General features: G+C 41.2%; 1 protein-coding gene across 1 annotated transcript in view; it reads right to left on the reverse strand.

Moving 5' to 3' along the window:
• NECAB1 (N-terminal EF-hand calcium binding protein 1) overlaps positions 1 to 18,440 on the reverse strand; it is a 53,396-nt gene extending 34,956 nt beyond the window's left edge. The window contains exons 1-3 of the mRNA XM_063151794.1: positions 18,333 to 18,440; positions 15,078 to 15,102; positions 5,252 to 5,360 (exon numbers count right to left, since the gene is read on the reverse strand). Of these exons, the coding sequence (XP_063007864.1) occupies positions 5,252 to 5,360; positions 15,078 to 15,102; positions 18,333 to 18,440 (242 nt within the window). The remainder of the gene's footprint in view (positions 1 to 5,251; positions 5,361 to 15,077; positions 15,103 to 18,332) is intronic.
• Positions 18,441 to 21,071: the final 2,631 nt, after the last annotated feature.

Genomic DNA, 21,071 nt, shown 5'->3' on the forward strand with positions numbered 1-21,071 from the left:
TGGCAGTGCTGCAGACTAAATCCCCCTGAGACCTTCTGTATATCTCCTAGTTTGTAACTTTGCCAAATATTCTCATTATCTTCTGACATCTTTTCCCAGAGGATGCCATTATGCTAAAACAATTTCCATGGAAGTCATGAGTGGGGGGAGGGTAGAGGATTAGGGTAAGAGGAAGGTTGCATTTGCAATTATTTTTGTGAAGACTTTTTCTCTAAACCATTAACCATGTCAAGGATTCTTGCTCTGCTGAAACACAAGCTTGTCAGAGTTCACATTAAAATTAGGTAGGAGATGATTTACCAAAGAAATGAATGGTAACAGCCTTCACCCCTTAAACCACTAATTTCAAACTTTTCCTGTATGTTTCTCTCTCCACTTACAAAAAGACCTGTGCTTCTGATACATTTCTCTACTTTCAGTACAATTATTCATAAAATAACGCATATAAACAAAACAGCAGTATTTCTGCAGAGCTTCCTCAACTGTGCTTCAACGCTGTTTCACATGAAGGATGTTTTTCATTCAGTTAATAACCAGAATGCTCTGAGATAGCAGAGTATGTGGGTCTTCAGCTCCACAGTTACTTCAGCTCCAAAATGACTACAACCTGCAGACCATGTTCCTCATGACCCTCCATGTCAGCACAAAGAAAATCTTCTGGTGCTTTTGCAGCACTCATATTTGCTCCAACAGCCTTCCCATTGCTCCCACCAGCCCTGCAGAGCCTCACTGAGCATGTGGAGCTTGGAGCTCAGGCTGGGGGAGGAGAGAGGGGTGAGGAACCACACTGCGTTTCCTTCACCCTCACAAAGTCCAAAAATGTTAACTCGGATTTCAAATACAGTGCATTGAGATGTTTTGAAGTGTTAGGACAAGCACTGACCAAGGCTCAAACTGACATTACAAATGTGTAACACAGATGTCATGTCAAATATATGTCAAATCAGGAGAGAAAGTTAAACTCTTCCTCTTGCTCCTTCCCTGCTCACAGATATGCACTCATGTTGGTCTAACTCTTACTCTGGGGGCCTGGCTCCTACTCAAGAAACTGTGGGGATATACCTTGGCTTCCTGATAACTTAAGAAGAGCCTAAGATGCTGCCCAGATGCTTAGAGTGTGTTTATATTGGGGGTACTTGCAAAATAATTATGAAAAGGGGAGGAGAATTACAGTATAAACTCCAGGCTGAAGCTTAAGTCAAAACTCTTGATTTCCTACCTGTATTTGTTCGGTTGGGGTTTTTTACAGGTCTTTAAGTACAGGACACTGCAGTAGAAGAAAATGCATGCTAGGAAACAAGAACCTGGAGATGTGGCTGTAACAACCTCGACCTGATCCCTCCTGCATCAATGCAAAGCATCAATTCTGCATCAATGTAAAGCCTTTCCTTTCACTGGCAGTGTGAGGGCATCTGAGTGTGGACCCTCCACAGCTGCAGATTTATGCCATTTAATGGTATATGATTGCCCAAAGGTTTAATGAGATCCTGGAAAGCACAAATACAAGTGACTCTCAGTGGCACTCAAATGCTTAATTGGCTTTCAGCTTCACTCTGAAGTAATGACAACACTGGAAACAACACTTACAGAAGAATGGTTAATTGCTACCCCCATAGAACAGCCACCTTGTAATTACATGTCAGCAATGCTCACTGTATTGCCTAATCAAAGCTTACCTTCAAGAAAGGTAAAATATCATAGCAGTGCTAAAAGATGGAAAAAAAAATTCCTTTTTTCATCAATACGCTACTTCACCTAATTTGGTTGTCTTATGCATTTGCTTCTGGCTGTGTCCAAAGAAAAAAAGAAGCTAAAAAATTAAGGCAATCAATTTGTATACTGTGTCTTTAACAGTATTTATTTAATATATCAAATGCCATAAAAAGGTAAGGTACATATTTTTAAATAGAAAGAAAATTAGTATACATGGAAGTACCTTCATAAACTGCTAAATATATGTCCAAAATATGTATTCCAAACTGAGGAAATACCCTCGGCTAATGCAAATTTTTAGTACAAGCAATGATCTGCCCTGAATTAATAACCTGTACTTTAGGGTCTAGGAAAAAAGTAAATTTAAATTCATCCTGTCATAATAGACTCTTATTCAACCTATGTCTTGGAAACTTGGTGCAGCAGTAACTAATTCTTACTCATCTGTGTTTTTCCTGCTGATTAGGCACTAATTGACTCCTTTTACTCTGTAAAAAGAGAACACCTGACTGCTTCAAATACCAAGGTGCAGAGATCCTAGTCAGTCAGGCAGACACAACCTGAATTATTGGGAAGTTAAACCCTCTGTTATTTTCCCTGCTATCACACTGGAAATGGTAATTACTCATTTCAGCAGTCTTCCACAGCCTATCTGCTTTGTGGCAAGCATGTTGCATTGTCTTGGATTGGTCTTTTTAAAAGTTAATAATCTAAATCTCACTTCAACCAGACTGACATTAGGGCTCGTGTAATAGTGGGGTTTAATACCTGCTTAATTTAGTTTCCTTAGAAGTGTTAAGCCAGTGGAAGTCATTCATGCTTTGAATCTTTTATTGGAAAATTGCTGCAGCACAGCTGAGAAGGGAATTAAAATTGCCTGAGTTTGTGGTCCATGGCTATCACCCCAAGGCCACATCTCCTCTTTCATCTTGAGGCTTTAAAGCACAAAGACTTGTGCATACAGACAGTGAGGTTTTGAATGTTGGCAGAGCTAAAGGATTTAACGCAGGTGGAAACAACCCAAAGTCTGCTGTTGTGACAAGATGGTTATGAAATCTTGAGATACTCCATGAAATGAACAAAGGGATCATGACATGCTTCCCTAGACATCTGTCCTAGGCATTTATGTGTAGTGTAAATCATTGCATAATCACAATCTTTATGAAGTATTACTGGGATGGGGAGCTACAGTCTGCAATTTGTAAATGGTGAAGTGAAGCAGAGAGAAGATAAAAGATTTGCCCAGAGTTTCACAGTGTCTGCATTTTAACTGGATAAGAGAGACAAAATAATCTGTGCAAATCTTCTCCCACTAGGTACAAAATTGAGCAGAATTCTTTGCCCTCCCCTCCTGAAAACTAGCCATAAAATACTTCTGATAATTTTCATTTCATTCCCCTGGATAATTTGGAAGTGAAACTGTCTTAAAATAGGTGGTTTGGGGATTGTTTGATATGTACATGATTCTCCTAATGCTTACGTTAAAACACTTTCCAAGGTTCAATGAACATTTTGCTACTTTTCTCAGCTAGCTCATTAATTTGAGGCATGTTACCATAACTTGCCCTTTTCAGGAAATGCCAGTGAGTAAAGTTTTTGCTTCATCATATCTGCTTCATGTGATTTTTTTTTTTCTTTTTGAAAGTTATGTTAACAAGGAAATTATATTATACTGGCCAAGCTATCTCTCTTTGCTATATCCATCTGATATTTGGCCTGTGACACCTTGCTGACAGGTTTCCTCAAAAGCTTGCAAAGGGGTAGGGGAAAGCTTTTAAAATGTATTTGCCTCTGTTATATATCAAGTATGGTATAATACTTTTCAGCTGCAAAGTCACCCTAAAGCCTTTTATCAGTTCAAGACTCCATGAAAAAAACACTCAAAAAGCTTCTTGTTGCTGTTTTAAATCCAAGTCTCAAGTACATTTTCTTACCCATATCTAGATTCTCCTCCTCCTGTAACAAATGTTAATCCATCAATACAGAGCACCCTTTCTTCTGGTTCAAAAAGGTAATTTAGTAGCTTGTCTTAATCTTCCACCTGCTCCATTCCCTGAAATACATGAAAACTGAACTCTTCACAGCATTGACTCTGAAACTTTTGTGCTCAGATTTTTGCCAGGCTTTCTCTGGACAGTGAAAATTATCTCTCTCTCAGATGGCTGCCATGACAGTTTAATTACCTATTTTCAATTAATAGCAGCAGCATTCAACAATTGCACCAATTCTTCAGGTGTGCCTATCTACCAGGAGGAAAAGCATAATGTTATCCTCATTTTTCTACATATTTTTTAGATTTATATATTCCCTGTTAAAGAGAAAACGGTGTAATAACAATAAAAACAACAACAACAACAACAATAATAATAATACATTAATTTAAAAAGTTTCACAAATAAAAAGGAAGGAAATATAGATGTATTTTTTCTTAGAAATCTTGCTTAGTATCAAGAATTTCTGCCTTTATCAGGATGCTTGCAGACAAATGGAATTATGGTAAAATAAAACCACTTACACAGATATGTGGTACATATGAGGAAGTCCAAAGCTGTGGGAATGAGTCTGGCTCTGAAATGAGTTTTTGACTCTGGGGCATTCATTGACCTTCTTGGCCATAAGGGCACATTGTTAGCTCATGTTCAATTTGGTGTCCACCCAATATCCTTTTCTGCCAAGCTGTTTTGAAGCTGAGTGGGCCCCAGCACTTATTGGTGCATAGAACCACAGAATCATAGAATTGTTTGGGTTAGAACAGACCTCTAAAACCATTGAGTCCAACCGTTAACCCAGCATTGCCAAATCCCCCAAATACCTCCAGGGTGGTGACTCGACCTCCTTGTCTCCATCACCCCATCCCTTAATACCTCATAAATTCTGTAGTATTTTTTATTCCCCACAAGTCCAACAGATTGAGTACCATTTCTTCTGCTTACTTCAGGACATTATTTTGGTAAAAACTCTAAAATCTTGTGAACTCTACTACATTTAATTTGATTCCATTTCCCACAAAACCTGGGGTTTGCTTCTCCCCAGAAGCAGGACTTTGCACTTCTCCTTGCTGAACTTCATGAAGTTCCTGTCAGCTTATTTCCCCTTGGCCTTGTTAAACCCAACCATAATGGGAATATCCCAAGGACACACCAGCACAACTCTTTACTATATAGAATTGCTTCATTTATTTTATTTCCGTCTCAACATCTGCTCCAAGTATTCATCTCAGTATGACTCAGTGGAATTGAGAATTGAGGAATTCACAGTTAAGCCTGAAGGAGGCCTTTGCTTTCAATGGTGGGGGAATGCAGAAAGCATCAAATTTCCACCCTGTGTTCTCAGTACCCAAATCACATCTATTGAAATATGCAAATATTTCAATGAGTTTTCAAAACTCTTCGCTTATACAGTTTATAGTCATATGACACAGCCTGGCTTCCTTTAAGAAACTTTCTACATAAACTTGTTTCCTAAAATCAGCCTGAGGTCTGTTTTCCATTTGCAGGTGCAGAAAGTGGCACTGGAATTGTAAGAAGGGGGCACTTACTCAGTATTTTGTTTATCAATGGTGTGAAAAAGCTCATGCAGTTCTTCTCCACTCAGAACTCCATCAGCAAAGTAAGCTTTGAATTCATCAAAGGACAGTTTTCCATCATCTGAAACGATGAAGAAATGGAAATTGACTTAATTTCATTCACGTTTTTTCTTGTTTATTTCATGCAGTAAAAGAGGAAAGTATTAAAAGCCTCTAGGTCTTTAGCTTAAATGTAGAAATTTTCTATTTTAAATGCAAGGATGATAATCAGCAAACAAAAGTCAAATAAAGATAAACCTTTTCCTGTTATTTAGAAGAAATCTCAAAGATTAAATTGTACTTAAGTAATGATTTATCTAAATTGATTGAGCCTTTGCATGAAGCATAAAGAATGTTTTTATAGCCTAACACTTCACAACTTTTTTGGGCAGCACTAAATGTAAGTTCACATGTTTCTTTCTTTCCCTCAGTAACATACTGAATTCCTCACAGGGCACAAAAATAAACTGTAGAGGATAAGACTAAGATGTTCTAAGCATCAGACTAATCTACAGTGCATTATGACTTCATTTTATAGTGTGAAGAATCTATTATAAAGGCAGTATCTAATTCCTGTGACTACATGCTGTACTACAGCAGGCAGATTTGAAGAGTAGAGCTGACAAGTTTCCTCCTTCTTTTACTTGCTATTATTTCATAATTTGTCTGGAATATATGGCTTCAGATATCGTGAAGAGGTTTCAAATTGTACAAATTAAATGTCTGTTTCAACAAAACCATTTTGAAATGTTTAATATGAAAAGATAGAGTGTAGCTGGAGATGATCATCATTACAATCAAAATAAAATGTCAAGATCTTTAAGAGCCAGAAACCAAGAAGGCACAAAACTGCAATGATTACCTAGCTGAGAATCTAAACACATTTGCCATTTGGCTCTGGTTACAGAAAAGGAATATCAAATATTGAGTGTGTTGAGCTGAGTGTTCTCACAGATGAGCTTCCTTTGGCTCTTACAGATACAATCAATTGCTTAATCAAACTACCTCTGCAGCTTTATCCTTTGCTGGGAAGGCTGATTTGCATGCAAGTTATACACACACTCAAGAATACTTGTGACTGAGAATACTCAGTGACTTCTGGCAACTTTCCTGAGATAAACACACGAGTTTACCCATAGAACAGCCTGGGGTAAATACAAAACAAGTCTGTTTCAGTCCTTCAGGATCATTGGCTTTATCTCAATCCAGAAAATCACTGATCCACCAACAGACTGGGTACTTTAGTTATTTTCTTTATTTTTTTGTCATCCAAGAGCAGACATTGCCTTTTGGTTCATTGCTGTTTATTCTTAATAACATTCTGAATGTTATTGACATTGAGTCACAAATCACTGAGATTGTTTCTGGCAAAACACAAGGACTTTTTGAACCTATTTGGTACTTACAGACTTCATAGAGTTACTTTTACCAAAAACCAGCTCTGATTATCCAGAGCATTTCTCTGATTTTGTGTAACTGTTTTGCCAGAGCAGCTAGGGCAAGTTTCATTGCCAGTGGCCATCCTTGTGCTTCCTCAGTGCCCACATGAAGCTCAGACCCAACACTGAACAAATGCTTCCTGTGCTGTTAAACTGAAGATGCATTTGCCTAGACAGTTTAGTTTTTTCCCCCCTCAACTATCAAGAATAGCTTTTATTGTCAAGAATAGCTTTTATTTTAAAGGCTGTGTCATGTGTCCTTAGCACCACTGCCCTGGGCGCACCTCAGTGCCATTGGAGTGCCCAGATAAATGCTATCTGGTTTAAGTGCTGAGCAGAAACCTCTATTAGAGATTCTTCAATCCTTGCCACTGGCAAAGTGACAGGGGAAGGATGAGTAATGAAATAAACTTCTCTGAAGCTATGCATCCATCAGGGAAATCAACCTTCAGCTGTATTTGCCTTGGCAATGTTATTTAAGAAGCTGTTTTGCAAGACCTGCTTGCTTTTGTCTGTCTTCTCTGACATCTTTCAAAAGAAGGGCTTCTTCACAAGCAGGCACAATCACCCGTTCTCCTATGTCTCTCAAATGGCAGACAAGTAAATAAAATGAAAATATAAGCAATAAAATAAATTTCCCCACATTGCAATTGCAAATTTAGAAACAAATCACACAGTGGTTTACAGGAGCCTTCGTCCACGTTACAATTGCATTCTCACATTTATTTCAGTAACATTCACCTGTCTATTGAGTAGATGTCTTTCTGTGTAAAATATGTCCAAGGGATATCCCCCAGCCAGTTGGCTGCAGAAATGCTAATATAATCTCCAGGATATTCTTTAGATAGCTGATGCCTTCAGTAGAGAACAGCATATCTGACAGAGGAAAATCACACACAGTGTCTCAGTTGAAAGGTGATTTCAGCAAGCTAAAATGTATCGAGCAAATAATGGACAAGGGCACAGAGGTATTTGGAGACTGTGTGCACAAAGATAATGGCAAATGGTAAGACTATAGCTGGTGAAGGAAATTACAGTGATGTGGAGAAGAAGGATGTCTCACAGAGATGCCAGCGAATGCTGGAGGACAACTAAACCACTTCCACTCTCCCCTATTTTGGGCATCCTGTTAGGATTGTGAGCCTTTCTAAGTAGTTTAAAAAGAGTTTTTTCATAGCAGGAGCCACATCAGATGGAGCTCATATGGCTGAATGGTAGCCCTAGCACTTATGGAACTTGGAAGAGCCACATGTAGGAGTTTTTGGCAATCAGAGGTAGAGAACCACTCTTGGCTGAAGCTCATCCTGGGGTTTACCTTAGAAGGATGTGATTTGGATAACTGAGCCCTCAGAGCTGTTTTGGCCCAATCAGACAGTGCCAAACTATTGTTGTAGGGAGTCCCTGATGCTGGGAATAATGTGCTCTGACTCCATGATTCAGAATGCTGAAAAATTTGCTTTATTAAATGATACTATATTACACTAATACTACATTAAAACTATACCAAGGGGATACTATACTATACTATACTATACTATACTATACTATACTATACTATACTATACTATACTATACTATACTATACTATACTATACTATACTATACTACAGAAAAATTTGTGACTGTCAGAGACAGCCAGGACACAGCTTTGACCCAACTGGCCAAGGAATCAAAACAACCTTCACCGGTGTCCAATAACCAAATCACTTTAGGTAAGCAATCTCCATAACACATTCCACATGTGCAACAGCAGGAGCAGTGAATAGAGATAAGAATTGTTTTCTCTTCTTCGTTCTGTGTTTCTCACTGCCTTCCCAGGAAAAATCCTTGGGAAGTTGTGCCTGCTGCTCTCTGTGAAGAGAGCTGTGGCCACACCAAACCTGCCTCCAGACTGGCAGAATGCACACTACCAGGGCATTGAGGTTGTTTATAAGCACAGATCAATAAGAACAGATCTCTGTCACTGTAGGCCAACAATTAGGAAAGGAAGAAGAGATAACAACAAATGATATTAATAAATGGAAAAACTCCCTGTGACAGAAAGTATTTATTCACCAGGAAGGTACAACAGGGACTAGGAAATTACTCAAAGTACTCAAAGTCACTTCTGCCATGGGAAAGCCAAGGGCCAAAACACAGACCCATTCAGGCCCTCACAATTCTCAATGGGAGCTCAGTTTCTCTTGAGGGTGTTGTGACAGCCCTTTATGGATTTTTGAATCCATCTGCCTTTTTAGAACCTAAAGCCTTCAAGGGTTTCAAGTGAGCCACAGAGCCTGTGTAGCTGAAGAAAACACACTGGGAAGGCAGTGTGAACATGGGTACTCCTCCCAGCTCACCTGCTCCTGGGGACCTGCTGGGGGACCTGTCCTTTGGAAGGCACTGACAGTCCCCACCTGCTGTAAAAGGTTTGAACAGACTACTATTGAGTACTATTGCCAGATGCAAAAAGATGAAACCCACGTGGTTTATTAACATATGGCACACAAGCTGGAATCAGACCAAGAAAGATCTGCCAAAATAACAAATTTCAGTGTGCCAAGGTGAGCATGCCAATAATATCCACCAGGTCCCAGTCATAAGGGGGCTGCATCAGAAAAAGCACAGGAAAATTTAAAGAGTCTGGGCAAGTCCACTAAGCTTTTACTGACTCTGATCTATATTGTATGTTGATAAAATCAGAAATAAGCATTTTGAGCCATTATTCCATCTTTCATGCCAGAAAAGCTTCACACAAGTAACCAAGTGATTCCAAGGCTAACAGGGAGAGGGTTTAGGTTATTTCTACAGAAATGTTTCTGGGGATCTGTAGCACAGACTCCAGCCATGCAGCACTTGGAGGATGCGGGGGGTGGATGGGGAATCCCACTCCAGGCTGAGCCTGGGCTCTGGAACAGGATGCAGGATCATGTCTGCAGTGGATCCAGATGGTCAGGAAGCAAACAGCAACATGATGACAGTTCATGGGATGTACAGCAAGGGTTTTGCCTTACTAATCCCTTCACTGAGTAACTTGGGAGCTTAAATCAGGGATGCTACAGTTCAGAGAATTTCTGTCCTCTGGCTTCTGTTTAGAAAATGTGCTCTGCAAAGTCATTCAGTAAATCTCTAGCTCAAACATGGCCACTTTGGGCCACTCAGCCCTGACTCCTCTGGGTATCGTGGTGCATCGAGCTTCCCCAAGGGATTCCTGCACATTGCTGTTTTTCTCCAGGGAGGTCACACAAGAGCTGCGTCACCCTGTCATGCTGTGACCTCTCTGGCCAGACCATATGGAGGGGAGAGCCTGTGCACTGATGCAGCTGCCACTGAGCAGAGCTTCTGGGGCAGTCTCTGGGGTGGCTGAAGACCTCATGAGATGACAGGGTGTTATAGCCACAGGTTAGGAGATACTGGCCTAGATAAAAAATGTTGAAATCAAGGACTTTGCATTCTTTGCTTTGGTATAACTCCAAAATTTTTCTTAGGAAAAAAGTTTAACCCACTAAGTGGCAATCTTGAGAGCCTGCAGGCCAACCTCTGACTGTTTACTTTAGGAAAGCTTCCAGAGATCCCTTTCCCAAAGTGCTTTCTCTGCCTCTCAGAGGCATATTCCCTTAATCCTCAGGCACAGTATGAACCAGCACTCTGGTAAACTAGCTAGAGCCACTGAGAAATCCCAGTCTGAGGACTGCTGCAGTGAGGCAGCTTTCACCTTGCCAGAGCTCACCCACAGACACATGAGCCAGCACAGATGGTAGAAGACTCACCTGAAAAGTCAGTGTTTATTCTGAAAAGGCGCTGTCAATAAATAATGAATAGGAAAACCTCTATTCTGGTCTCTGCAAAGCTGACTCTGGAGTAGGCATTGCAAGATTTCCTCCTGATGATCATACAGGTGCACTTCAGAGGTGTTCTGGTTATTTTCTGGAAATCTTGTTGGTCACTCAAAAGCCTATGATCTGTGAATCAAACCTTTTGGTCACTGACACCAGTGAAAGGGACGGGTTGCTACTGCTGCACTCGCCTTATTTTAAGGAATCCTTTATTTATGACCCACAGTTTTTGTTACGCCAATGTTAGCATGGTTTTAGAGCTGGGCTGAAATCCTCAGATTATTGTAATCAATATGATGCATATATAATCACAGTATTTTATACAGTTTCAGAATTCTACATATAAAAGCCTGGTGTGCCTGCTCTGTATCATGGACATCAGGGGTACTGAATATGACAGAATTCAAAGATTATCTCATCTGACTATTTTTCATTTTATAGATCCTAGTTCAAATACATTAAAAAAGATATATATATATATATTACGGGGGAAAAGCTTTCAGTGAGTGCTTGTTTGAAATGTCAGAGAAAAAAAATTAAACCAGACATAAATGCAGTGATTCCGACATCAATAAGATGCTGCTGCAAGTCTGCTGGTTGTTTGATATTCAGGTTCATCAATGTATGGAGCTTTAGTCTTCTTTTGTTTAGTCAGTTTTTAAAATTTTCCCTCATTTGTTTGCAGTCATGCCTGAAGCAAGCTGTTCACAGTGTTCCTTACGGTTCAGGCTTTTTGGCTTTTTACGAAAATGTCTGCTTCTGTGGCAGATATTACCAATGATGTTTTTAAATATCTTCCTCTTAGGAGCTTTAAGAGTGTTTGAGGTATAGTTTCACTCAGTGCTTTTTCTTAACAGCTGACTTGTATCTGCAAATCAATGAAAACATCTATATACAAACCACCTTTTCCAAACCTGTCATATTAGAGTTGCCCTCCTTAGGGCCTAGAGGCATCCAAGAGCTTGGGGACAGGAGCTGTTAAGTTATGGCCTTTGTTAAGGCCATAATCAAATACCAATTTGAATTTTCTGGAGGAGAGAGACAGCTGAGAGCTACTCCCCCTGGGGGACAGGGCTAGGAGTCACTCCCTGCAGGTTTGACTGGATGGACACTGAAAAGTGCCAAGAGAAGTCTCAAACGCCAGAGCATGCCAAGTTTCCAGAGCAGGAGAGGAGATCCAGAGCTGGAGATGATAGACAGACTCTGGTGAAAGGCAAAGGCAATGGTCCTCTTCCCCAGTGGGATGGGAAGAGAAATGACCCCCACCATGATGCCAGCAAAGGCAGGGCACTTTTCTCTAGTTATTTTGTGGTGCTCCTTGACTTTGGACTGTGTTGAACCATCAGTGTTGAACCATCAGCGTCAAGGCGCCTTCCCCTTGTTACTCTTGCAAGATTAAGGGTTGCATTCTCAGTACAATATTACCTTTTTTCCCCCCCCATCTATTTGACAGTCAGACTGTTTGTGATTGGACTTCTGCAATGTAATATGTATTTGAAATTCCATTCCTGTGCTAAGAGGAGGGAATTCTGGCAGGAGGCAATTCTAATTGGGCACATGTCACAGCTGCATGGTCACAAGAGGCCCCTGGGTGACATTCACCAACAACTGATATCATTTCACTGCAAGGCTGATGGGGTGCCCCACGTCCCTCCTGGCATATCAGGGGATATTAGAGAAACACCTCATGCAGACAAGCACATGCAGGTGCTACATTCATATGTGTGTGAGGCAACCACTGTTTCTTGAGAGATGAGGGAAGTGAATTTTTTTGGGGGGGTTAGAAAAGATTGCATTTGGCAGTTCCAGTTTCCCATTTTTTCTTCGCTCCCTCCATTGCAGGCTAAGGACAAAATTTTATTTTTTGTGAGGAATTTAATGAATTTGATTTTGTTTTAAATAGCAAAAGAAATTAAACAAATGAAGATTTTTCCTTTTAGCTGGATTTTTTTCCCCCAAATTAGTTCTGTGTGAAATCCACATGCTTTCCTTTGAGTCTGTGGGGTTCTATAAAGTAAACCTTACCAAAATTTCATTTTGACATACAGACCTGAAACATCTCCTTTCCAAAAAGGTCAATGTGCAGCATCTCACCTTTATGAAATTGCTTTTTTCCCCCCTCAGGATTTTCTGTTTCTTCTGTCAATATTATGAACCATATAGTTCTTTAAAATCCTTCCCTGTGCCTTGTTCTCCCTTCAAAAAAAATCATATGACCTTTTCATTTATGGGAGACATGTGGATCAGCTCCACAAAAAGCAGAGCCATGAAATAAGAACTAAAGAGAGAGTTTATGAAGCTGATCCTCTCATGGAATCTCTGCATAGTTGATATTTCCAGAAATAGGACAATAACAGAGTGATATATGTACCTGGGCTGGCAAAGAAAGAAGCCATTTGCATGACTTCATTCACATGGCTGTTTGCTAAAGGACTTTCTTAATTGACCACAAATGCCATAAATTATTGTAGCAATTTTGAGTACCAGCAGTTCAGTAGAATGTCTTGGCTCTTTTGATCTTTCATTTTATACTGCCTTTGCAAGAATATATATCTTTCCTTGTGGTGGAAGGCTTACCTGAAGTCCCACAGTCCACGAATTCATAGTAAAAATGCTTATACAATACTCCTACTTATCAGCTCCATCCACTTTTTTTTTTAATATATTTTTTTCCTTGCTGTCTAGCAAGAATCTAGTAAAGTTTTTGATGATATTTTCTCTGAGGGTATTTTAATCTCACAAAATGAATGAATACAGCAGAGGAGGTTCTATTAAAAGTATACAAGAGAATTTAACAGGGCTGTGTCATGGACAGTAATGTAGCATTTGTTACTGAAAGCCAATAGTTGATTTCCTGTAGCACAGAAAGGAGACACTGAAAGTGTAAGTAGACCAGTCATTAACCAAAACCAATAATTTATGGTGACAACAGTGTGAGTATTTTCAGTAAGTAGTCACATATCCAATAACCTTGCTGAAAATGAACTTAACTTCACAGCCTTGAAACAAATCTCCCTATCAATGTGGCACAAGCTTGTGCATTGCTAGATAAAAAAAGTGGAAGTCCCATGGGCAACTGATGGTTGAGCAAACACAATTAAAGCCTAAAAGCTGAAATAATTTTAAGTTCATGGACATTAATAGAACTGAAGTGACTGAACTTAGCCACTTTTCTGCCAGTAATATGTTGTAAAAAAACGTATACAGGTAGGAATACCAGTGACCAATATCTCTGGGTTTTGTATTGCTCTGGTTTGTCCCCAATACTGGGAGCTGTTCCCCCTGTTTTCACAGCAATGTATGGTAATGAGCTGTGGGGAAACCCAAATGAGGACTGAAGTGCTCCTAAGCACCAAAGTGGATCCACCAGGGCCGGCACAGCACGAGCCCAAAATCCAGGGCAGGGACACAAAGCTCCAGGGTCTCTTTTGGTCTCCAGGGTGTTGATGAGTTCTGCTCTGTACCACGTGCTCTGACCCTCATCAATCTTCAGGGCAGATGCACACTCATTATTCCAAACCCCACGAGCAGGTCTGAGGGGGATGCCAGAGCTGTGCTGTGGTTGGCAGATAACAAAGCTAGAGATGCACACTGCAGGTGCAGGGAGTCCTCCTCCTCTTCCCATGCCAGCCCTCACCCTGGAATTCACCTTACACAATCACAGCCCATGCAAACCACTGGCAAGCTAGCTGACTGAGGGAGATAACAAAGAAAACACTACCAAAAAACTCCCACAGTGATGGATTCTGTGGCTCCTGAGCCCTCTGAAGGAGCCTACCATGGTCTTGTGGGAAGTGCCAGTTGCTGCACATGAGCTGGGGCAGGAATAGCAAACAGAAGTGGGCTGTGGAGGTGAGATTTCTCTCTCAGCAACAGTACAGTTATTCCACATGCTCAGTTATACCACCAAACTGTACAGTAGCCACTTGCTGTCCAAGAGCTCTTCCTTGTAAGTTATCACTGATTTTCTCGATGGTATCCATTTGCCTTCTCTTTATTGAATGCACCCAGTATCTGTTTTCTGAGGATTGACTGGACAGAATTACTTGTCAGGGTTAAACCTATCTGATCTGTGATCTTGACACTGTTCAATGCTTCTCTTGTTAATAAAAAACTTATGACTTCGTAGTATAAATATGTGCATTGAATTCAAGGGTTTATTCTTCCAACTGACACACTGAAAAAATACAAAAACAAGCTGATTTCTGGATGTAGCCTATGATGGTTAAAAAAAGATAAGATGGAGCTTCTTACAAGTATTTCAGACCTTCTTGAGTCAGTGTCACTAGAAAACATTCACATGTACCCAAAGTGCAAATGAAACACAAATGTCAAATTGTGAAAGCATAAGATCTGTCCTTAAAGAAGGGAAGATCAGATCACAACACAACATAATACATGGCACTGAATCTGCAGGAAACATAAAATGACATGAGGGATGTCTGCTTTTCCTGTTAGGATGTTTAAAACATGACTTAAAATGCTGAATTAATGATGGATTCTTTTTTTCCAAAGGAAAGAGGCAAGACATGCAAGAAATCTTACCATTCTTGTCTGCTCTTCTTAATATCTTAAAAAAAGAGAGACAGAAAGAACAGAGTCAATTTTTTCTTTTGTATGGGTTAATAACAAACAATGTTCTTCTTAGTACAGATTTATAGTTTGGGCTCTACATCACATTTTCACAAAGCTGCATAGAATTTTAAAGTTATTAACACGTCTTCATGCGTCCCTCTGAGCTTTTTTTAACTCCTCCGTTGCTGTGTGCACTGACAACCAAGACCATAGCAAGAACCAGCTTTATTTTCCGGTTTGTTTATGGATTACAAGGATGATGTTCAGGCACAAAACCTGGTACCACATGGCTACCATGATACATACTGGATTCAGGTTTGAGAGAAGTGGCTTAAAGAAGTAGAGCAAGAATGATGGCTGGGAGGATGTGCTGAGCACCTGAGGTGGTGAGAAAGACTCCTGGTTTGTGTGGGTGGAGGAAGCAAAGGGTAAATCAGGGTGGCACAAAGGGATCAGACTCGGTGTCACTGCAATGGAGAATCATCCAGGAAATGCTGCCACAAGTGCAGACAAAGCAAGAAAGCAAATCTTCCAAACCTAGTTTCTATTGCTGCAGCAAATATCACTGAAGTGTTTCAAAATATGTTTTTGCACAGATATTTTTGAGAGCTGACAGCAATGGAAACATTCTCTGGTTTATTAAAATGTTAGTAGCATTTAAACAGCTTCTCCAGCACATGCCATGGCTGCTCTGCTCCTAGAAGTGAAACCAGACAAGATGGATCCAAGTGCCCAGCTCTCTTGGAGCACCTTCATGATTGTTTTGTGGAGGGTGGTGTTGGCAGGGAAACCAACAGAGTTGTGATCCACATCCAGGACTTCACTGATGGTGAACTTTGCATTGAACCAAATTTACAGCACATAAAATATGAAATATACTTAGTAAGATGACACTTTCCCTCCCTCTTTATACAAATAAATGATACACTCAATTTTCAGTATAAGGATTGGACTTTTGAAGGGATGTAGCAGTGGAGTTTCAATAAAATAGAAATGTCCCATAACCATAGGTCAAGAGTGGTAAAATTTTCTGCTTAAGTAATTTTAAAAATTGATTTTAAATCAATTATTTTATGTATTTATTATTTTTATAATTCTTATTTAAATTTTATATAATTTGTTTTAATTAATTAACCCCCCTGCCCCAACCTTAAGCAAATATTAAAATCCTTTAGACACTTGAGAGGGAGTTTGACAGAAGACCACAGAAGAGGTTGTTTTAGCAATCATAAATCACTCTCATTAGGTCTCTCTCTCTGGAGAGAGATTATTTATAAGAACATTTAGTGACAGAACAATGGGGAATGATTTCAAACTGTAAGAGATTAGGTTTAGATTAGATGTTAGGAAAACAATCATTACTGTATGGGTGCTAAGGCACTGGTAGTGGTGGCCCAGGGAGGTTGTGGATGGCAGAGTTTGAGGCCAGGCTGGATGAAGCTCTGAGCAACCTGGTCTAGTGGAAGCTGTCCCTGCCAATGGCAGGGCTTTAGAACTGGATGATTTTTAAGATCCCTTCCAACCATGCCATTTTATCATTCTACAATTCTATTCCCCAGGGGGATCAGGACCTCAGTGCTGCCCTTTCTGTGCAGCCTTACAACAAACCTCTTGCTGCCTGATCTAATTTAAATGTGTTCATATAGGTGGGGCTACTTCACTGAGGAGCAATCACACACCTACACACCCCCAAAATCTAAAATATCTGTGACATGATATTTTATCACAGCAGAAGGGCCCCCAGTGTCCAGTCCCTGCTTTGAAGCAGGCATGGCTTGGATTTAAGGTTTTCCTCCAGATATAAGAGGAAAATCACAGAAACAGCCTCCTCCTATTTGTGGGTTTGTGAAAGGTATCTGCTTTCCTATAAATATGAACATGACACTGGTTAAGGAAATTGCTAAAAATTAAAGAAATAATTTTATTTTTAAATCTTTTCTACTTTAGTGAAATCAAAACTTTTCAGTTTATCAGATAATCTGACCTTGTGCAATTTCCCAATCCAGTGTGCTGAGTTAAACTGGGGAGCTGGCTGCATTTAATGTTTTTCTGACAACTTGGATTTCTCTTCTGTTTTTGAGACGTATGACTGTAATTCTCCCATTTCTTTTACAAGTGGTATCTCTGAGACAAAAGAAAAAAAAAAAAAAAACCACAAAAAAACCCAACCAAAGAAAAACCCTGCATTTTCAATATACACTTGAATTAAAATGAAAATTGAACTGAATGGAAAAGTCAATAAAAAGTCTTATTTAAACAATTTTCTGTGGAGGCTAGAGAAATCAGGAGATGAGCAGATGAGGTTCACTTGCAACTAGAGAAAGGTTGGGGAAGTTGAAGTGGGCATATTAGAGAAAACATCTAGATAAAGAGTCCTTTAATACAGGCTATGCCATTCCAGCTGATTTGTGGAATAATGTCAATACTAGAGCTGGTCTGAAGCGGATCAGAGTTGGTGGTTGAGTTGGTCTCAAGATTTGCAGGTCTCACCAAGGTCAGGGGATACTTTGAAGATCTTTGGGTGGGAGTTTGCCTTTTACCGCGGTTTGTCTTGGAACAAAGAAATACTCTGTGCTGCACAGATTCGGACAAGAAAACTTTACAGCTGCACCTTGCAAGATGCCCTTGGGGACAGCCTAGCACAGCACCTCGCGGGGCTGCGTGGCCAGATGTTCATCAGGACACCTCCCTGGGCTCACCCTCAAAGGGCTGAGGGGCTCAGGATTCTCTGCACATTGACCTTGGGCTCCTCAAATTCATCAGGGTCTGAAGGGATGGGAAGAACCTGCATGGTTAGGGAAAAAAACCCAAAAACTTTTATAGGGTGAGAAACTTTAGTGAAAAGCACCCCCATCCCCCCGCCCCAATAAAAACAATAAAATTTGAAGTAACTTATTTAGAAAGGTGACTGTTTAGACTGTTTTCACCCGTTTAGAATGGTGACAGAGCCTCTTCTAGCCACCCCCAAAGACTAACCTGCTCTACTCACACATGCAGCCATTAGAAGCACAAGGGGAAGGGGAAAGGGAAAGGGAAAGGGAAAGGGAAAGGGAAAGGGGGAAGATTCACAGCCTCACTGGGCTTCACCCCCTTCCACCGAGGGAGGAGATAACAGGTCGGAAAAAAAAAAAAGGGAAAAAAAAAAGGAAAAGAAGAAATAAAAGCGGGGAGGGGGGAAGTATGGAGAGGAAAAAAGGCAAGAGAAAAAGGCAATACATAACAAACCAGGTGCCCCTCCCCAAACACTCGCAGGTGGCCGGTGCGAAGGATGGGTTCCGTGCCCGTACTCACATCGCGGAAGATGCGCAGGCCCGCTCCCCGCTCCGCCGCCATCCGCCCGCCTCAGCCGCCTCAGCCGCCTCAGAGCTCGCCCGGGGCCGGGCCGGGGTCCCTGCGGGGCCGGGCCGGGGTCCCTGCGGGGGCCGAGCCGCCCGCCCGGCCCCGGGAGCCCTCCCCAGCGAGGGCAGGGGCAGGAGCAGGGCCGGCCGTGCCGTGAGGGGCACACACTCCCTGTTGCATCCTTAGGGCGGGCTCTGGCGACACTTGCGTTGTCTCCATGAAGGAAACTTGCGGTCTGTCAGGACACGTCTGCACCGTCGTTTTGGCTGCCTCCCCCATCAGCACAGTCACTTTGGGGAGATGTTTCCCAGGAAAGCCACGAGAGCCCGTTCCGAAGATGGGCTATAAGAGATAAGGCGTAAGGTGAGGCAGTGCAGGGGTGACGGGCGGCTCTGCGTTCCACACCGCGCTGCGGGCACCGCCAGCAGCTGCGCTCCACAAAAGCCTCGGGCTTGATAATAAGATGATGCTTGTATATAATATATCCCTCAAAGTGTCCCGGCCAAAAACCAGGGGCTGCAGGGACGTGTAGCGCCGGTGCTCTGCGGGGAAGCAAGCGGGGAGCAGGGGATGGGGCAGGAGCGGGCCCGGCGTGGTCAGGGCAGAGAGGAGGAGGAGGGTCCGGGATCAGGGGAAGGAAGGCAGCTCTGAGGGGAGATCCCCCAGCTCCCGCACACCCGAGCCAAGGAGGAGGGTCGGGGTCAGGGGGGGAAGGCAGCTCTGAGGGGAGATCCCCCAGCTCCCGCACACCCGAGCCAAGGAGGAGGGTCCGGGATCAGGGGAAGGAAGGCAGCTCTGAGGGGAGATCCCCCAGCTCCTGCACGCCCGAGCCAAGGAGGAGTTCTCGCATGGAAATCCAAGGAGGAGTTCTCGCATGGAAATCCTGTAACAGCGGCTGTGACTGTGCTCCCACCACGGGCAGACGGCATTACCATTTTACATCATGTGTTACAGCAGTGGGATAGATTAAATACTGCTGCTAGTGATTACTATATCAATACTATGCTTCTAAACAAATACTAGAGTGAAGTTTTTGTTTTAAAACACTTTCATGGATGAAAAGCCTCGGCCGTGGTGTGACTTGAAAGTTTCTGCTTCTCTCACCTCCCTTCCAACATTTCAGAGGAAAACCTGAGAGATGTAAGAGAGAACTGTCCTATTGGAAAGACAAGGCATTTCACAGGGTGAGCAATTTTTATCTCAGTTCATAAAGATGGCTTTAAAAAAGAGATGGAAAGATCATCTCAGGCTATTTTTGCTTTTTAATAATACTGAAAAGCTTTTATTTAATCTGATTTTTTGATGGTAATATGGGAATATATTTTTTTCCAGGGAGAGGAAAGAAGAAGAAGAAGAAATTCCAAAGGTAGTCTCAAGAGCCAGGGGGGTGAGTAGAAATAAGAGCAAGTTTCTTTAGACTATAGAGCGGCTTGGTTTTTTTAACTTTCACAGCAACAACATTAATAATTTACCTATTTAACTTTTTCACTAATTTCTATCTATAAAAAGACCTTTGATGAAGACCCAGTATCTATCTATAAAAAAATTCTATCTATAAAAATTCTATATATAAAAAAATTCTATATATAAAATAAATTCTATCTATAAAAAAATTAACTTTTTGGATTAATTTCTATCTATAAAAAGACCTTTGATGAAGACCCAGTATCTTTCCTTTTTGATTAGCTTTAACATTCACCAAGAATATTTTGTTTGTCTAGAGGAACCTTCCTTCAAAATTGTAAGAAAAAATATTGTGCCATCTTGATATTTTTAGGGTAAAAATGAAAACATAAGAATCAAAAATGTCTCATAGGACTTTTATTACATGAGAAAGTTGTGAGTAGAGTATATGTGAAACTTACTGATGATAGTTTTTGTACTGCTTTAAAATTACCTGAAGCAATACCTCAATTTTAACACCACAAGCAGAACCAGAGCTCTGAATTTTACTCAGTTTCATATTCATTCAATGATGTCCCTCTGTCTCTGAGCAAGAAGCCATGAGGAGAGGGGAGTGCTGCTGTGGTGCCCTGTGATGTGGGAGTACAGGCACTGCCTCGCTGGCAGGATAACGGCTTTGTGACCTGCCCAGGTGAGGTTAGCAAAGGTCAGCACTCAGTGACATGCTCCCCTCTGCAGCCACTGACCTGTGCTGCTCACCTCCTATTACAAGAAATAAAAGTTGTTCCGTGTGTGTCTGAGGATAAAACCTAAAATAGCCTGCTTTTTTCTTGCTGTGTGTCAAATCATTAAACTTTTATTTAGAAACCAGGTACTTTACTAGCTCATGTGAAATGAATTGGTCAGCCAAAGTGTAATGATTTTGCCCTTTAATCTGGGAAAGACAAACAAATTAAAGCTGGCAGCAAGAGCTACCTTCCACTTACTGTGCAGTGGACTGTGATGTGCAAGAGCCATCATTGCTGAGATAGACAAACAGCAAAACTTCTTTTTTACTGAGGAAATGCAAGCTGTCCAAGTGTCTAATTGAGTTACTGAGCCACTCCATGATTCCACTCTCTATGTGTGTGGCCTCTAACTGACAGGAAAAACACTTTGTAATGCTTGTGTCAAAATATAACCTTTCCAGCAGAAGAACAGCACTATTTGCACTTGGCTAAG

This window comes from Melospiza melodia, chromosome 1 (assembly GCF_035770615.1).
Source record: "Melospiza melodia melodia isolate bMelMel2 chromosome 1, bMelMel2.pri, whole genome shotgun sequence".
Classification (NCBI taxonomy): domain Eukaryota; kingdom Metazoa; phylum Chordata; class Aves; order Passeriformes; family Passerellidae; genus Melospiza; species Melospiza melodia.